General features: G+C 40.5%; 1 protein-coding gene across 11 annotated transcripts in view; it reads left to right on the forward strand.

The window, feature by feature from the left end:
• Window positions 1-20,519, forward strand: part of cnksr2a (connector enhancer of kinase suppressor of Ras 2a) — a 496,167-nt gene that overhangs the window by 221,655 nt on the left and 253,993 nt on the right. For all 11 annotated transcript variants that reach the window (XM_055644411.1, XM_055644413.1, XM_055644414.1 and 8 more), the window contains exons 6-7: window positions 3,154-3,273; window positions 7,944-8,003. In XM_055644411.1, coding sequence (XP_055500386.1) covers window positions 3,154-3,273; window positions 7,944-8,003 — 180 coding nt within the window. The remainder of the gene's footprint in view (window positions 1-3,153; window positions 3,274-7,943; window positions 8,004-20,519) is intronic.

Consider the following 20,519-nt stretch of genomic DNA (forward strand, 5'->3'; position numbering starts at 1 on the left):
TCAATGATAACACCGAATGGATGTTAAATCCCAAAGTATTTGCTAAAATTACCAAGCAATATGGCACGTCAGATATCTATCTATTTGCATCCAGACTAAATCACCAGGTTCCTATGTATGTCGCTTGGGAACCAGACCCTGAGGAAGCAGCTGTGGATGCGTTCGCGCTGGACTGGGGAAATTTCTTCTTTTATGCATTTCCTCCCTTCTGCCTCATCAGTCGGGTACTACGCAAAATACAAATGGACTCTGCTTCAGGTATTTTGATAGTACCCGACTGACCTACACAGCCATGGTTCCCAGTGCTCCTCGACGTGATCTTCGAGACCCCAATTACTTTTCCCAGTAGCCCAGAATTGCTAACCCACCCAGTATCTGGCATAAGCCACCCATGCCACAATATAATTAAACTGCTGGGTTGCAGATTTTGAAAAGGCCTCTGCTGGGCCTGGGATTGTCAGAAAACACCATTAATACCATGATAGCATCCCACCGTGTATCCACAAGGAAACAATACTTATCAAGTATCAAGAAGTGGGAGAAATACTGTTCGGATACAGGAACCACTTACTCAACCACAACAGTAACCAATGTACTGGAGTTCCTGGCAGGCCTTCACCATAATGAAGGATCAGCTACAGCGCCATTAACACAGCCAGAAGTGCTCTGTCTGCCTATTTAATTCAGGCACCAGGACAACAGGCCATGAGATGCCACCCGCTGGTGATCAAGCTCATGAGGGGGATATTTAACTCCAATCCCCCTAGACCAAGGTACACCCATATCTGGGATGTCAGTGTGGTCCTGACATACCTCAGGGGATGGTCACCAGCCAGGTCCCTCACCCTGGAACAATTAACTCTGAAGACGGTCATGCTGATGGCACTAGTGTCAGCACAAAGAGTCCAGTCACTTCACCTATTACGACTGGACAACATGATCATAACTTCAGACCATGTCTCATTTACTATCCAGGGGCTGGTCAAACAGAGCAGGCCAGGAACATCAAATCCAGTCATGGAATACCGGGCCTACCCACCAGAACCACGGTTATGTGCCATGACCCACCTACTGAACTATATTGACACAACTAAAATCCATCGAGGGAGAGAAAAAGCCTTATGGGTCAGCCACAAGAAACCTTATGGCCGGGTAACGAGCCAAACCATTTCAAGATGGCTCAAGCAGGTGCTGAAAGCCGCTGGTATAAATACTAACATGTATAAATCTCACTCCACCAGGGCAGCATCCACGTCGGCGGCTAAGAGAATGGACGTACCAATAGACCACATCCTGGCTACAGCGGGGTGGTCTGGGGAAAGAACGTTTCAAACTTTTTATGATAAGCCGTTGGCAGAACCTGCTTCATTTGCAGAGAAAATATTACAATCTGCAAATATATAATTTAGCCCGGGGGAGCAATTTGTTTTTTGTTATTGTTAATAAACACCATTATTGTTTTTTACAAACAGATTCATGGTTGATTACGATAAAATACTTCCTCCCTCAAATGACTTCGGCAGTGAGTGAAGTATGAACTGTTACACGGTTTGAAATCACAGAGCTTTAAAATCTTCATGTAGTCACTCACGTGACTCCGAAGTAAAATAGTAAGATTAAACGAGAACTTACCAGTTTGAAGTTTGATCTGTATTTTATGAGGAGTTACGATGAGGGATTACGTGCCCTCCGCTCCCACCCTCAATAATAGAGATCAAACTGGTAACTAAGCTCTCCTTTTGTTTACTATATTTATTTCAATTACTGTGTCTTTCTGTGATTCCACACCGCTGCTTTGAAGTATGTCGCGCATGCGTGCTGGACGGGTTCTTCACGTAATCCCTCATCGTAACTCCTCATAAAATACAGATCAAACTTCAAACTGGTAAGTTTTCGTTTAATCTTACTATTTTAGTGAGTGGGATGGATGTATTTAAGGAGAATCTGGACAAGAAAACAAGGGAGAAAGGAAAAGAGGGCTGTGCTGATAGTTGAGGAACAAAGGAGGGAGGCTTCAATGTATAATAAATGATGACATAGACTAATTGGACAAAACCGAGCTAATGTTGAGTGGCAAATAATCCTCAACATTTCAATAATACATATTGAGATGATCGAAAGTTATCAGTGGTGCTCCTTGCAAGGAGAGATATATCTAAGATTCTGCTGTGTAATCTACCATGTATTGTCATGTTTGCAACGTGCACATAGCCAAGATTATGTTTACATTTACAAAACATAGATGTTCACTTAAAAATCTAAGGACAAAAAGGGAGATGATCACATAAAAGATGGGAAGAATCAGGGACTTGATCTTGTTGGGTCCTATCCAATTTATACTAACTTTTAGATCATTGGATGGCATCTTGCCCATGCCGCGCAGATGCCTATGTGGAACTCTCTGGTTGTCTTGGGGTTTCAGCCTATTGGCCACAGAGTAATCTTTAAAAATAATTAGAAATAAAAATATTATGAGAACCCTTGAGGAATTTGATGGTGCCCGGGTCTTTTTTGGTCGAGGATAAGCGATCTAGAAAATGATTAGTTTGGAGTTTATCTCTTTCTGGGGAGATGATAAGTTCATAAATGATAAGAACAGAATTAGGCCATTGGGTCCATCAAGTCTACTCTGCCATTCAATCATGGCTGATCTATTTCTCCCTCCTAGCCCCATTCTCCCGCGTTGAGACATTTCTGCAGCTCAAGTGGATCTTGGGATTAGCTGTGTTTTGCTTCACCTGTGAAAACAGAATGGCACTTGGGATTAATCGCAAGTTATTAGTAGCTTTAAAGTATTTATTTTGCTTAAGATATTTCACCCAACATCAGCACGAGGCTCCAAGAAAACATTCTGTGAAATAAGATAAGGTGTTTTCTCATGATTTAAAAGTAAAACAATTTTAATTTAGCAGTATGTCTATTTATTTATTTATTTATTTATTTTATTCTTTATTTCGAACAGAATAAAAGAATAAAAAGCAAGTGTGAAACGGCATACAAAAAACAAAACAAAAGTATTTATAAAGTGTCATAAACAATATCTATAAATAAATGAAATCGTATGTGTCCGAAAATGTTAAATTGATTGGTTTATTTATCCCATTATTTCTCAGCAATGTGCATTAAATCTTTTATGTTTTTTCTCTGTCATAGTGCAAAACGCTGTCGGGGGTCTGTGACCACATTATCTCTCTCTCATCTGATCCACTGGTTTCACAGTCTGCTCATTTGGAGGTCATTCAGCTGACAAACATTAAACCCAGTGAAGGATTGGTAAGGTCCATTTGTTTTCTGAATTAAAATTCTCTCAAGAGTTGCAGTTGTAGGCACAAGGCGTATGAGGTGTCACATCTATCAATACCTGTGGTTCACAGGTCTATAAAACAAGTCTCACCTCCAGTTCGACAAATATAGTTTCATGATTTTTTTAAAATTCGGAACTGGCCTACCCGTAGAAGATGAGGTTCGGGGTGAAAGGGTCTTATTTTGGCTGGAGGTCTGTCACCAGTGTCATAGAGTCATCAAGTCGTAGATTCATACAGCATGGAAACAGGCCCTTTGGCCCAACGTGCCCACATTGACCAACATGTCCCAGCCACACTAGTCCCACCTGCCCGCGTTTGGACCATATCTCTATAAACCTGTCCTTTCCATGTACCTGTCTAACTGTTTATTAAACATTAAAATAGTCCCTACTTCAACTACCTCCTCTGGCAGCTTGTTCCATGCACTCACCACGCTTTGTGTGAAAAAGTTACCCTTCAGATTCTTATTAAATCTTTTCACCTTCACCTTAAACCAATGTCCTCTGATCCTCGATTCATCTACCTTGGGCAAGAGACTCTGTGCCTCTACCTGATCTATTCCTCTCATGATTTTATACACCTCTATAAGATCACCCCTCATCCTCCTGCCCTCCAAGGAATAGAGTTCCTCACTGAAGTTTAGAAGGATAAGAGGATTTTCATTGAAATCTAGTGGATAATGAAAGGCCAAGATAGAGTGGACGTGGAAAGGATGTTTCCAGTAATGGGATTCTGTAACTAGATGGCACAGCCTCTGAGTGCCTTCAAATTGAAGATGAGGAGGAATCTCTTTAGCTAGAGGGTGGTGAATCTGTGGTATTTTTAAGGCAGAGATTGATGTTTTCAATTAGATGGGGCATGAAAGGTTATGTGGAGATGACAGGAGAATGGGGTTGTGAGAGAAAAAAATAGATCAGCCATGACTGAATGGCAGAGTAGACTCAATGGGCTGAATGGCCTAATTCTGCTCCTATGTTTGATGGTCTTATCGTCCAACACCATACAAATAGAGCAGGCTCGGCAATCGTTTCGCTGATTGCCCAATGTAAATTGGAGAAACAACACCTCATATTTTGCATGGGCAGCTTACACCCCAGCGGTATGAACATTGACCTCTAACCCTTGTTATCCATTTTTTCTCCATCCCTCCCCCTTCCCAGTTCTGTCTCCGACTACATTTTATCTGCTTTGTTGTTACCTTCTCCCAGCTAACAATGATCAATTCTACATTTTCTTTGATCTCTATTCCCTTCACCTCTACACTTCCTTATCTACTATCTCCCCTCCCCCATACCCCCCCCCCCCCCCCCCCGCTGATGTCAGTCTGAAGAAGGGTCTCGACCCAAAACATCATCCATTCCTTCTCTCCAGAGTTACTTCCTGAAGTCGAGATTGAACACGGGTTGCTGGAGCTGTTGAGAATATACAGAACTGGGAACACTCTAGGATTAAAGGGTTAAGTATTCTGTTTTTGAAGATCAGGGGCTGATTGAAGTTAGGGTTCACTTTTCTTACTGTGACATCATTTTCCTTGTAAAACATGTGATGTTCAATGCTATTGTGATTGGCTAAGATGTATTATGCTGTGTATGATTGTAATGGGGTGGAGAGATTATCCCCACCTATAAAACCTTGTGATACTGTAGTTATTGGTCTAGAATCATCGCCCTTTGTAAGTTACCTCCCACTGTATTATTCATATATATATATATATATATGCTAATTCCTTTGTTTGAGCACATGTATTTTCTCCGTGATTCACTGGGAGAACTTCCCAGAGCAAGACAGAGAAGCACGGTCACCTTGGTGAAATAAAGGAGATTTACAGTATTCTAGTCGGTGTTTTCACCGAACGGACTAAGAGATATAAATACTGGAATTATCATTTTGATCATTGGGTTTATTAGCTGAGCCATTGCTCTGCTTTTGTGTTTTGCTGTGAAAACCCCTTACAGGAAAATAATGGGCTAAAACATTCTGAATAAGTGCATCAAGGAGTCATTTGAATGCAACAAGAAAATAATTTTGCAAAATTTTGTTCACAACTTCTTCCATTTCAAGATTCAAGATTCAAGAGAGTTTATTGTCATGTGTCCCAGATAGGACAATTAAATTCTTGCTTTGCTTCAGCACAACAGAATATAGTAGGCATGAATAATACGGAACAGATCAGTGTGTCCATATACCATTTTATAATAAATATATACACACATGAATAAATAAACAGATAAAGTGTAAATAAACAGATAATGGGCTATGAATGTTCAGAGTTTTGTATGAGTTGAGTTTAACAGCCGGATGGCTGTGGGGAAGTAGCTATTCCTGAACCTGGACGTCGCAGTCTTCAGGCTCCTGTATCTTCTACCTGAAAGTAGCGGCGAGATGAGTTTTCATACCTATTGCAAATTTTAGTTTGAGCTCTTGCTGCTTGTATTCGTCCTTTGACACACTCAAATAAAGAATGCCCACATGTCACATGTGATTAAATGCTAGATATATAATCGTCATTGGGTAAATGCTGGAATCCATTATGAAGTAAGAAACAGGACATTTAGCCAATCAAGCAGAATCAGGATAGATATATGAAACTACAATTGTGATTGACACATTTTCTGGAGTTCTTTGAGGATATAACAAGCAGGGTGTATTGAGGAGTCAGAAAATGCAGTGTATTTGCTTTTCTAGAAACCACTTAATAGATTACTGCATAAGATAAGAGTACCAGATTGGGGTAATATATTACCATAGATAGTGGATTGTCCAATAGAAAACAGAGTTGGGATATGATTTCAGATCGGCTGTCGGCAACTAGTTAGTGCCACAGAGATTAGTGTTGGGGCCTCATCTATTTACAGTTTAGATTAATTTATAGGATAAAGGGACCGAGTGTATCTGATGATGCAAAGGTAGATGGGTTAATAAATTGTAAGGCAGGCACAGTCTGCCAAGGGTTATAGACAGGTTAAGTGAGTGGGCAAATAATTGGCAGATGGAGCATAATGGAGGAAATATGACTTTATCTACATTTGAAGGACGAATGAAAAAGCAAACGTTTTACTTAACTGGAAAGACACCCACAATATGTTGCAGCACAAAGGGTTGGCACGCAAGTACTGCAAGTAATTAGCAATGCTCAAGGATCCTTGCCCGAGAAGAATGAGAGTTGATGTTATTAAAACATAAAAGATTGTGAGAGAGTGTCAGAGATTGAATGTCGGGAGGATGTTTGACTGTGTGGGGGAATCTAGATCTGGGGAGCATAGTTTTGGGATCTGGGGAGCATAGCATAAGCTGTTGTCTGTTTAAAATAAAGTTGAGGAGCAATATCTTCTCTTGGTGAATTGGGAATCTTTGCAAATCTCTCCCTAGATATGTGTAGCAATGGAATCATGGAATATTCCAGACAGTGATTGACAAATATTTGGATTGCATTGGTATCTGAGGGTGTGGGATAGGGTGCAAAAGTGGAATTGAACCAAATTGGATCAGCCATGATCATACTGAATAGCAGAGCAGGATCGATGGAATGAATGGACTATGCCTTATCCTGCTTCTTACAGTCACAGATTGAACCCACTCCAATGATAAGTGCAATTTGCATCAACAAGGTTAATGTAATTGAGGAGATGGAGTGATTGCAGTAACAAAAATATAAAGAAGATGTAGTATTTATCGAACTACATTTAATGAGCCAGTACTGGTGTTTCAACGTATCAATGGCAGTATATATTAACAGATGCACTTAAGGAGCACATGGACTCTTTGAGAGGTTTTCATATTTATTTCAGTTTACTGGATACAAGACACTGGCAAATGAACATACCTTCTGAGATTTCAATATCCAAGTGCATTCAATTTGTTTATACATAACTGGGTGCTTTAAAAATAGGACACATTTATTGATTTTGCTTGTGTAATAAGTATTTCCACTTGTTCTTGAAGTGATGCCCATTCTCTACAATAACATGAGAACTATACTTGAATTATACTTCAAGATTATCTGCCCAAACCAGCCTGTTTGCCTGCCAATGCGAAATAAATTGTGTTCCTGCAAATGTTTATGCTTGATTGATATTCATATAGGTTCCTTATAGTTTACCATAGTAAGTGAAATTAATTCTGCAAAATCAACTTTATAAGTAGGACATTAATTAAGCATTTGAATGCTTTCTAAAAAGTATATGTTGATGCTTATAATAGGGAGTGTGTCGATTTTTTTAATCCTGAGTTAAGAATATTTTGTCAGAAATAAGTCAGGTTACTCCAACATTTTGCTTTCCTGAATGTAAGCGGACGATTATTGAAAAAATAGAACTATTGGCATTGATCATGTAGATAAGTAACATTCCCACTAACTTCTGCATTTTCTGCAGCATTGGCACTGTATTAGAAGAGCCAAGTTCAATGAAGATGTGTTTATGATTTAAGTTATGATCTGTCAAAGCAGAACTATTACATCAAAGACATGTTATTTGTAGGTTGTTAAATTAGAAATATGTTGGAATATTGAGTATAAAAATCATTCCACATGCTCTTAAAACTAGTTTAGACTCATTTACTTTAAGTATTGTAATGAAAGGAATAAATTGTTCAGAAAATACAATGTTCATGTATTCTGGTTCCTATTTCCTTCTCTAGGGCATGTACATCAAATCAACATATGACGGTCTACATGTCATCACTGGAACTACTGAAAATGTAAGTTACATTCTGCAATCCTGGTCCATGGAGGATTTGAGATATAAATTGTAATATTGTGTGCATTTTGGGGAGCGCATTAAGGCAAGGCAATAAACGGAAAACTGAGAACGCAGAGGGTTTGGAGTAAGAGAGGGGTGTTGGCATGTCACAAAAGTAACAGTTCAGGGTGATAAGGTAGTTGAAAAGGTTTACTGGTTTATGGGAGATTTATGAGGATGTTGCCTGGGGTGAGATTGATTGTATTCGTTGGATCAAAAGCTGAAATGGGATATAATTGAGATTTATATTATGGTTATGACTTAAAAGAGGCATATAGGAAAGACCTATTTTGCTTTGCAGAGGCTTCAAAAAATAAGAGGGGGCATGTATTTGGGCATGCGTTTAAAGGTATTGGGTTAAAAGCCATTGTGTTATGGGTTTTAAGTTATCAGATCATAGGACCTCCATCACATTTATGAAAGAGTTGGATGTGCATTTGATGAACTGCAACCTACTGACATTGTAATAGATACGATTAGATGTGTGGCATTTTTCACCTAAGAAGGACGCAAATGACCACTTCTTGCATCAGAAATATTCTATGATGATGCCATTTAAAAAAATCGTCAGAATTAAAATGTCTGGGAAGAATTCTTGGTGAGAATTAATGATTCGCACCTGCTAATACAATGATGTACACTTCTCATTGTGTTTGTTTAGATGAAATAATTATTTAACAGAAGAGATGATTGCTATTATTTTTAATCATCCAAAAATCATTTTAACAGGTGTTGCTAGACATCATGGTTATTGATTCCAATGAAATGTAAATTGTAAAATTTGCATGCACCTTAATTGAGGACAAGGTGAATAAATATTGAGCAGCAGATCTTGCAACAGTTTTGCACATTATATATTGCTGGTGGTATAAATCCAGTGTATATTGTTCTCTCCAAAGGGAATTGGGATATTTTAATTCCTATCCCATTTTGTGTTAAGATTAGGATGAAACATAAATCTTTCTAAATTCAGTGCATGAGTTTTAATTCAGAATGGCTGACATGAAGGGCAAAGTAAAAATTATGTGTACATAATAGATATCCTTCTGAATTGGAGCCACACGGAGGGCTTTGCATTCCAGTTGACCAGCACTGTGGTGTTAGTTAATGAAAACCTCGACAAATCGATAACAGATCTTAGCTGTTGAGGAACAAACAGACAAAAAGACAATACCTAACCAATGTATACGTATATGCAAGCAGTTGATCCTCTGTCATTAAACTCAATAAAATGAAGTGAAGAAATTACTTTTCAATTTTGATTCCAATTAAGCTACTTTAAATTAATTATCCCAGTTTTTTTTTTAAATGTACTAATTTTTGTGCGATCTGATTGCCCTTGAGAAGGTAGTAATGAGCCACATTCTTGAAATGCTGCAGTGCTGTGAGGAAGCCCCTGCACATTGTCGGTGAGAGAGGGGGGGGGGGGGGGGGGGGGGGGGGGGGGGGGGAATACCAGGATTTAGAGCCAGCGATGATGAACAAAGTGGTGATGCGTTTCCAAGACCGGACGATGTGTGGCGCGGACATCAGCAAGATGCTTCTCTCAGGATGGTAGAAGTTGCAGGTTTTGGAGGTGCTGTCGGACTATTCCGTGCAAGTAGCTGCTGTTCATTTTATGGATGGAACTCACTGCAGCCATGGTGCATGGAATAAATTAATATTTGGGGCGTTGGATGGGATCCCATTCAAGCTGCATGCTTTGTGCCAGATGTTGTTAGGTTTCCTGAGTGTTGTTCAACCATGTGGAAACTACACATTCACTCCACTACACATTATTGACTTATTGTAGATATTGAAAGGCTTTGGGTTTCAGGCAGCAGGCAGTGAGTCACTCACTGCACGAAACCCAACTCTTGTAAAGAGTTGTATTTCTGGTCAGTCATGGCCCTCATGGCACTCAGCAATAGCAGCATAACTGAATGTCAAGAGGGAAGTACTTAGACTCTCTCTCGTCAAACATGGTCTTTTCTGGTACCTTTGTCGAAGTCTTACTGTGCACAGGAGTGGGCTGATTTGTTGCTGAGGAATTTCACATGGAATTAACATTGTGCGACCAGAAACAAATATGCACATATCCGGAAGATTATTGATAAAGTAGCTGAAGATGACTGGGCCACAGACATTGTCCTGAAGAACTCCTGCAGTGATGTTCTGGGTCTGGGATGATAAACTTCCAACCACCACAACCATCTTTTTTTATTGAGCAAGCTATGACCAGTCATTGGAGTGTCTTCCCTTTCAAGGACATTGACTTCAGCGCTTCTTCAAGCCACCCTCAATCAAATGCTGCCTTGGTGTCATGGCCAGAGACATCCACAACACCTCTGGTATTTAGCTCTTTGGTTGATGTTTGGACAGAGAATATGATAAGGAAATTGGAGGAGCAGCACCTCATATTCTGCTTGGGCAGTTTGCACCCTAGCGGCATGAACATTGACTTCTACAATTTCCGGTAGCCCTTGCGGTCTCCTCCCCTTCTCAGCTCTCCCTCAGCCCCTCTGACTCCTCCTCTTCCTTTCTCCTTTCTTCTCCCCCCCCTCCCCCCCCCTCCCCCCCCCCCCTATACCCCCCCCCCCCCCGCCCCCTACCCAACATCAGTCTGAAGAAGGGTTTCGGCCTGAAACATTGCCTATTTCCTTCGCTCCATAGATGCTGCCGCACCCGCTGAGTTTCTACAACATTATTATCTACCTTTGATTTTCCAACATCTGCAATTCCTTCTTAAACGCTTTATGGCTTCTCCCTCTCTGTGAGTTGCAAGGAAAGTGAAATTGCAAATAAAATGCCTATAATTAAATAAATTGGGTTGAGAATAAGCATTATGCAAAAACATAAACTTTCTTGGATACATCGCTAGTGCTGAAAATCTGAAAGTGGACCTTTGTGTCGGCAGTTGTTTCAATTGATCTAATTTTAATGAATATAAAATTGTGCTGTAACTCTTACACCTTTCTGCTAGCCTCTTATTTCAGTGGAATTAAATAAGAAACGCGATATAAAAGGTTTAGTGATTTTCTGTCATTTATAAAACCCGTTCAATAGTTCAATGGTGATTAATTAATTACAGGAGCAGGAACGACAAATTTCATTATAGGTAAATGAGAAGTGTCTGGACACAAATCTTCCAACGAGAAGACATGCTGAGATTAAATTGTTATGCTGAGCATTAATCCACTGCTCTCAGGTCAGCTCTGACATCTAACTGCTTTGCTTCCTGATACTCACATAAACTTGCCTTTACATGCCCTTTAGAAGTCCAGGGAATTATATTTTAAAGGTGATTTAAGCGATAAAGAGACTTAATGGAGGGAAAGCTTTTCCACAGGAGGAAAATTCCAGACAAAGGGATAGAATTTTGAACTCTAAGATGGGCATATAGCAGATAAACCATGAAGTACTTGAACATGAAGGAGACATAAAAATCTCCTTTTACTGCATTTAATCTATTAAAATGTTCAATGTTCATGGAATATGGAATGAAAAATGAGTAGCTTATTTTTGGTTTACAGCACCTGTAATCTGGAATGGAGGTTCGGCTGATGTCAAGGGAGTGAGGCTATGCAGCATACTTCTATGTCTGTGCACATAAACTGTAACATTTTCCACAATCGCCAAAAGCATTCTTTACGTGAGGGTTTCCTAACAGAAGATCTTATGTACTCTAAGAGTGAAGATAGACGCAATAAGCTGGAGTAACTCCGCAGGTCAGGCAGTATCTCTGGAGAAAAGGAATATGTGACGTTTCGAGTTTAGAGTGTTAGCGAGTCTGCAACTAATTAATTCACGTGGTTAGCAGAACCTTTACTTTTGATGTTAGATTTTCTTCCTGCTAATAAAAGTGAATACATGGTATTATTGTCTAAAGGAAATTAACTATGAAGTCAGGAAAACAAAAACATCGAAAGAAAATGTGACACCATTCATACTTTATAAAAATTGAAAGTACATGGGACTATTTTACTGTAGATTATTGGTAATAAATATTTTCAACTGTATATGCCAGATACTTGGTTCTCGAGAAAAAATCAACTTGGCATGAATTAGGTCAAGAGATGAGAATTGTTTTTGCATGGCAAGTTGTTAAGATCTGCAATAGATTTACAGAAGTATTGGGTAGATTTGCCTGGGGAAATGGAGCTAATTGGAAAGCTGACACAAACATTTTAAGTCAAATACACTCTTCCTGTGCTGAATAATGTTAAGACTCTGTGAAAGATACCATCTTCACCTCTGGGAATAGATGGTGGTACACTAGATTTATTCAAGCAATCCCATCAGAAAAAGCTGAAGACATGCAGAGAGGAGACTGGTCAATGGTCCTCAGCACCAATGGCAATATAACCCACCAGTATTATTCCCCTTCCAGACATTTGCTTTCATGGAGATTTTTGAAGCCAAATGTTCAGAAAGAAGAAAAGCTTTGTTTGCATAATGCCTTTTAAAGCATCCCAGAGCACTCTTCAGCCAATTCACTATATTTTGTATCATAGGAAACGTGGCAATTAATATTTGCCCAGGGGGGATGCAAAATGTGATATTAGCTTTTGTGAAATCAATTCAGGCATTCATATTGCCCAGAGCACCAGGGTTAATATTCCAGCTGTTTGAAATTATGTCTTTTTTTACAATAACCCAGAAGGATGGATGATGCCTCAGTTAAATTTCTCTTCCAGAATAAGGCACCTCTGACAGCGCAGCACCTCCTTTGCATTTCAGTGGCATATCAGTCAACATTTTGATGCTAAAATCAAGCACCATTCAAAACGCAGAGGTGGTGGTTCAACAGATTGGAAAAGTGTGGATAAGGCTAAAGGGAAGAAGCGCACAGAAATTGTTACAAAAGTCTAGAGAATAGGCAATAGGACAGGAAGTTTTGAAAGGGAGAAGAGTCTAATGTCAGGCAACATGGGGATCAATTTGAAAAGATGGATGGTGAATACAGAACTGCAGGTGTTATATCTAAAGGCACGCAGTATACAAAAGAAGGTGGATGAGCTAATAACACAGTTAGAAATTGGCAAGTCGAACATTGTGGGCATCACAGAGCCATGGCTGAAAAAGGATCACGGCTTGTTGCTGAACATCCACAGATTCACATCCTATTGAAAATACAAACAACTGGACAGAAGGTGGCTCTGTTGGTAAGGAATGAAATCTAATCCTTAACAAGGAACAACATAGGATCAGAAGATGTAGAATCCTTGTGAATAGAGTTTTGACTTTGCAAGGTAAAAATACCCTGATGGGAGTTATTTATAGGCCTTTAAACAGTAGGCAGGATGCAGAGCGCCAATCACATCAGGAGATACAATCAGTATGTAAGAAAGGCAATGTTACAGTGGTCATGGGGGATTTCAATATGCAAGTCACTAGGAAAATCAGCTTGGTACCGAAACCCTTGAGGAGGAATTTGCAAAATGCCTACGAATTGGTTTCTTAGACCAGCTCATGGTTAAGCCCACTCGGGAAAATGCAATTCTGGATTTGGCGTTGTGTAATGAACCAAACTTGATTCGGGAGCTTAAGGTGAAGAAACTCCTAGAATTCAACCAGCAGTTTGAGAGGGCAAAGCTGAAATCGGGATTATCGGTATTATGGTTGAATAAAGGGAACTACAGAGGCAGGAGGGAGGAGCTGGCTAAAATTGATTGGAAAAGCAATGACAGGAGTTTCTGGGAGTAATTCAGAAGATGCAGGATCTTTTCATCCCAAAGAGGAAGAAACATACTAAGGGAAGAATGAGGCCACCGTGGCTGATGAAGTTAAAGCAACAAGGAAGTCATATAGCAGGGCAAAGATTAGTGGGAAGCTAGAGGATTGGGAAGCTTTTAAAAACCAACAAGAGGCAACCAAAAAGCAATATGAGGAGAAAAGATGAAATATGACGGTAAAGTAGCCAAGAAGAAATTAGAGGATACCAAAAGTTTTTTCAAATATATAAAGAGTAAAGGAGAGGCAAGAGTGGACATTGGACCACTGAAAAATGATGCTGTAGGTGTGGTAATGGGGAACAAAGAAATAGTGGATTAACTTGCATCAGTTTTTTTGCATCAGTCTTCACAGTCCCATTTACCAGCATTTCTCTCTAAACCTTTGCTATCCATGTTTCTGTCTAAATGTCATAATCGTTTCCAACTCTACCACATCCTCTGGCACCTTGTTCGCCACCATCTGTGTGAAAAAGTTGCCTTTTAGGTCCCTTTTAAATCTGTCCCCTCTCACCTTAAACCGATTCCCTTAAGTTTTAGACTACCTCCCTGGGGGAAAAGATATAGCTGTTCACATCATCTGTGCCCCTCATGATTTGATAAGCCTCTAAATAATCACACCTGAGCCTCCTTTGTTCCAGGGAAATAAGTCCTACATAATCCAACTCTCCATATTACACAGATGATGCAGACCTGGTGACATTCTCATCAATTACATCCTTTCCGTAGAACCAAAACTGTACACCATTCTGCAAATGTGGTATTACCAACATCCTGTACAGCAGTAGCATGACATTCCAACTCCTATACTCAATATCTTGACTGATGAAAGCAAGCGTGCCAAATGCCTACTTCACCTCCCGGTCGACCCATGTTGCTAGATTCAAGGAACTTTGTACCTGGACGCCTCAGTCTCTGTTCTACAACATTCCCTAGGTCCCTACCATTTACTGTGCAAGTCCAACCCTGATTTGTCTTCTTCTCTGAGCTTATTTTATATCAAACAGTGGATCTAAATTTTCAGATAGACAATTGAAGGCCCACCTTATTGTGGTGTAATATTTCCACATTTTACTTGCACAAGCCTCATCATGACACTAATTCATGAAAAGAAAAATTGACCACAAGAACACTGGTGTTTCAATCAACAAACATCTGGTTTGTATTAAAATGCGATTACACACCAAGATATGCACGCAAGAGCCGCTTGTGGCAGTAATTACTAAAATAACCTTCGAGCTTCAATTTGGGATATGCATGATTGAATGAAAGATTGAATGAATGAATGAATGAATGAATGAATGAATGAATGACTGAATGACTGAATGAATGATTGAATGAGATTATTGGCTAAGTATCACATACAAGGAATTTGCCTTGGTGCTCCGCCCGCAAGTGACAACATGATATATAGTTAGGAATGACACATAAAACATTAAACATTAATAATAAAACACTATCAATTATGCATGTGAATTAAATAAAATACTATAGCAAAAGGAGGCCACAGATTTTTGGTTATTGAGTAGAGCTACTACTGGTGGAAAAAAGCTGTTTTTATGTCTGGCTGTGTCAGCTTTGACAGTCCTGAGTCGCCTTCCAGAGGGAAGTGATTCAAAGAGTTTGTGGCCAGGGTTAGAGGGGTATGAGATGATCTTACCCACTCACTTCCTGGCCCTTGCAGTGTACAGTTCGTCAATGGTGGGAAGGTTGCAGCAAATAACCTTCTCAGCTGATCGGACTGTAGCCTCTGGAAGTCGTGCTTGGTGGCTGAGCCAAACCAGACCATGACGGAGAAGGTGAGGACAGACTCTACGAAGCTAAATGCTTGGCTCATCAGGTTCATCAACCAGAGACTGAAAGGAAGGTGCAGCAAACAGATAGTTCATTATTTTTATTCACATTTCGCCAAACGTTTTGTAATTTTGTTTTGATGCCTGGAAATAGTCGAGATTTTATACCTTAGCAGAAATAATTTAGAGAAAAGGGTTTTTCTCCCCAAGGGATGGATAAAAGATTGTGGGGTAAAATTGGGCTCAGTAGGATTTGTTTTTAAAGGCACTACAACTACTTCTTAACCATCAAAATGGCTCAGTGGATGCATAGAAGCAAGCAAAGGTGCAGGAGTAGGTCATTCAGCCCTTCAAGCCTGCACTGACATTTAATATGATCATGGCTGATCATCCAAAATCAGTACCTCGTTCCTGCCTTCTCCCCATATTCCTTGATTCCATTAGCCCTAAGAGCTCTATCTAACTCTCTGTTGGAAACATCCACTGAATTAGCCTCCGCTGCCTTCTATTGCAGAGAATTCCACAGATTCACAACTCTCTAGGTGAACAAGTTGATGCCAAGACCAACCCTTATCTGCCTGCACATAATCCATATCCCTCCATATCCACTTGCTTATCCAAAAGTCTCTTAAATGTCACTATTGTATCTGCCTCCACCACCAACCCCAGCAGCACGTTCCAGGCACTCACCACCATCTATGTAAAAACAATCTTGTTCCTTGCTCCTAACTCTATGCCCTCTAGTATTTGTATTTTCAGCCTGGGAAATAGGTTCACAAGATATAGGATTAGAATAAGGCCATTCCGTCCATCGAGTCTACTCCGCCATTCAATCATGGTTGATATCTGCCTCCTCATCCTTTTTTCCTGCCTTCTCTACATAACTCTTGACACTTGTCCTAATCAGGAATTTGTCTGTCTCTGCCTCAATAATATCCACTGACTTGGCCTCCACAGCCCTCCGTTGCAATGAGTTCCACATATTAACTACCCTCTGACTAGAAGTTCCTCCTCACCTCCTTTCTAAAAGAGTGCCCTTTAATTTTGAGGCTATGACCTCTGGTCCGAGTCTCCCACCCACCAGCGGAAACATCCTTTCCACATCCACTCTATCTATGCCTTTCATTATTCTGTAAGTTTCAATGACGTCCCCCTTCAACCTTCCAAACCCACTGCTGTCAAACGCTCATCATAAGCTAACACACTCATTCCTGGAATCATTCTTGTAAACCTCCTCTGGACTCTCTCCAGAGCCAGCACATCCTTCCTCATATATGGTGCCCAAATTTGCTCTCAGTCCTCCAAATGCGGCCTGACCAGTGCCTTATAGAGCCTCAGCATTACGTTTCTGTTTTTGTGTTCTAGTCCTTTTGATATAGTCAAGTCAAGTCAAGAGAGTTAGCATTGAATTTGCCTTCCGTACCACAGATTCAACTTGCAAATTAACGTTTTGGGAGTCCTGCACCAGCACTCACAAGTCCCTTTGTACCTCTGATGTCTGGATTCTCTCTCCATTTAGAAAATAATCTATGTCTTTATTCTTATTACCAAAATGCATGACTCCACACTTTGCTATGCTGAATTTTGTCTGCCGCTTCTCTGCCAATCTCCTAACCTGTCCAAGTCCTTCTGCAAAATCCTTGCTTCCTCTTCACTGCCTGCCCCTCCACCTATCTTAACATCATCTGCAAACTTGGCCACAAAGCCATAAATCCCCTTATCCAAATCATTAATATACAATGTGAAGAGATGCGGCCCCAGCACCGAGCCTTGCCGAACTGCACTAGTCACTGGCAGCCAAACTGAAAAAGCGCCTTTTATTGCAACTATTTGCCTTCTGCCATCCAGCCAACACACTATCCATGCTAGTATCTTCCCTTTAAAACCATGGGCTCTGACCTTCCCTAGCAGCTTGACGCGTGGCACCTTATCGAACGCCTTCTGAAAATCTAGGTAAACAACATCTACAGCCTCCCCTCTGTCTGTCCGGCTGATAACTTCCTCGAAGAACTCCAGTAGATTTGTCAGGCAAGATCTTCCCTTCACATACCATGCTGACTTTGGCCTATTTTATCGTGAGTTTCTAACTATTGCGTAACCTCATCCTTTAAAATCTTCCCAACCACCGAAGTCAGGCTAACCGGCCTATAGTTTCCACTCTTCTGTTTTGTTCCCTTCTTGTACAGCAGAAAGATATTCACAATTTTCCAATCATCAGGAACCACTCCTAACTAGTGGTTCTTGAAATATCACAACTAATGCCTCCACAATCTCTGAGGTCACCTCCTTCAGACCCCTGGGGTCCATCCGGTCCAGGTGACTTATCCACCCTCAGAGCTTTCAGTTTTCTAGGACCTTCTCCTTAGTAATCACCACTCCACTAACTTCTACCCCTTGACTCTCTCGGATTACAGGCACACTGCTGGTGTCTTCCATTGTGAAGGCTGATGCAAAAAAAGTTATTCAATTCCTCTGCCATTTCTTGATTTCCCATTATCACATCTCCAACATCATTCTCCAGTGGCCCAACGTCCACTCTTGCCTCTTTTTTACTCTTTAGAAACTCTTTAGTCTTCAGAAACTCTTGCTATCTTCTTTTATATTATTAGCTAACTTATATTCGGACTTCATCTTTTCCGTCCGTATCGTATTCCGTCTTTATAAGCATCCCAGTCCTCTGGCACGAATCTTTGCAATGTTAGATGCATTATCTTTTGCTTTTATGTTGTCCTTGACCTCCCTTGTCAGCCATGGTCATCTTATTCTCCCCCTGGAATCTTTCTTCATCTTTGGAATGAAATCATCCTGCACCTTCCGAATTATCCACAGAAATTCCTACCGTTGTTGCTCTGCCGTCATTCCTACTAAAGCCCCCTTCCAGTCAATCTTTGCCAGCTCCGCTCTCATGCCTCAATAGTCCCCTTTGCTCAGCTGTAATACCAGCTGTAACATCCGTTCTGACTGTCTACCCTATCTGTGCATCTTATAATTTTATACACTTCTATCGAGTCCCTCTCCAGCATTCCAGAGAAAAAAATCCAAGTCAGTCCAACCTCTCTCAATAGCTAATACCTTCTGATCTTGGGATCATTCTGGTATACCTCCTCTGCAACTTCTCCAAAGCCTCCATATCCCTCCTGTAATGGGTCGACCAGAACTGCATAAAATACTCCAAGTGGGATCTAATCAACATCCTATAAAGCTGCATAATTTCTTCCTGAAATCTTATCTTATGTTTGGCTTTTATAGTTGGTTTTGTCTTTATTCAATATGCTTATTGCAATTCTACATATTTTGGATCTTTTCACTTTTTTCGTAAATTATATGCTTGTACACAAATTACTTACCCCTGGACATGGACAATACGGTGAGGGTTTTGCTTGACTTTGACCAAAACTGGGGAAAGGATCAGTGCCTATGTAGGATTGGTCAGTGCCTATGTAGGATATTTAATATGTAAAAGAATATGTGTGTGTTTATGATCGTGTTTATAGTTTGTTTGGTTGTTTGTCTGTTTGTCTTTTTGCACAAAGTCCGCGAGCATTGCCACTTTTCATTTCACTGCACATCTCGTATGTGTATGTGACGAATAAACTTGACTTGACTTGACTTGACTTGACTTGACTTGCATGAGGGCAAAAGTGTTTGATTTCCACTGATGGATTGGAAGTCAGATCTGTTGCAACCCGAGTCTTTCCTCACCCTTATCCAAAGCCACATAGGCAATGGTACAAAATCACAGGGCAGAATGCAAAGGGTGCGGTTGGTTTTAGTTTGTGATTCAATGAGACATTGGCCAGCACTTGCTGCTTCCTGTTAGTCCCATAAGTGTTGATGAGAAAGGATGTGCTCTGTGCAATCTTCCTGCTGGCTGTCTGCAACACTAAATGCTCCATGAGGCTTTTCTGTGCTCTGTCAATTTTCCCCAAATCCTGGTTCCAGCATTCCTGATATTTGGGCTTATTCTGATGTGTCCAGCGAGTCATCATTTTTAGAAGAAATAGTTATAACAATGAGTTCATTATTATGTTATAGGAGTAGAATTTGGCCATTCGGCCCAGCGAGTCCACTCCGCCATTCAATCATGGCTGACCTCTGCCACCTAATCCCATTTTCCTTCATTCTCCCCATAACCCTTGACACCGTTCTAATCAAGAACTTGTCTATCTCCACAATATCTACTGACTTTTCCTCCACAGCCCTCTTTGGCAACGTTCCACAGTTTACCCTCTGACTAAAGAATGAGGCATCACATGGTTATTGTGCAGCCTGAATTTTTAAATAGTCTATCTTATTCAAACATTGTGATCCCCGTGTCCAATGTGAGGGGATTTCCAATTAACACCACCCAAACTGAATGGTTCCTGGGGAAATTAACAATTACTATTTAAACATGGTTTCTTTCGATCTCCCATTTAAACAAGAGGTAAATTATCTCTTCAATTATGTCAATTAGAGGAGAAAATCCAGTGATTGCACAGAAATTTGATTACCTCTACTGACTGAGCAAGCCAAGCAGATGTGTCAAACAGTTATTGATCACAATAAAAATCATTTGCCATTTTAAGGACACTCTACAATAGAAATCCACAACCATTATGTATGGCAATGTAAGTGAGCAATGGATGTGGGACCAGAGCTGTGGAAGCACATGAAGTTTCATCCATAGAGATCATTCAGAGTTGAATTGGGACAGGCAGCATCTCTGGAGAGAAGGAATGGGTAACGTTACAGTTCGAGACCCTTCTCAGGTCTTGACCCGAAACATCACCCATTCCTTCTCTCCAGAGATGCTACCTTTCCCGCTGAGTTACTGCAGCTTTTTGTGTCTATCTTCAGTTTAAACCAGCATGTGCAGTTCCTTCATACACATTCAGAGTTGAGTGATTGACTGTGTTGAACTGAATGCTGACCACATCAGCAAGCTCTTTCCACTGCCCCTCCCTTGCAAGGAATTGCAGCATCTACCTG

This window comes from Leucoraja erinacea, chromosome 13, assembly GCF_028641065.1.
Source record: "Leucoraja erinacea ecotype New England chromosome 13, Leri_hhj_1, whole genome shotgun sequence".
In the NCBI taxonomy this organism is placed as follows: Eukaryota; Metazoa; Chordata; class Chondrichthyes; order Rajiformes; family Rajidae; genus Leucoraja; species Leucoraja erinaceus.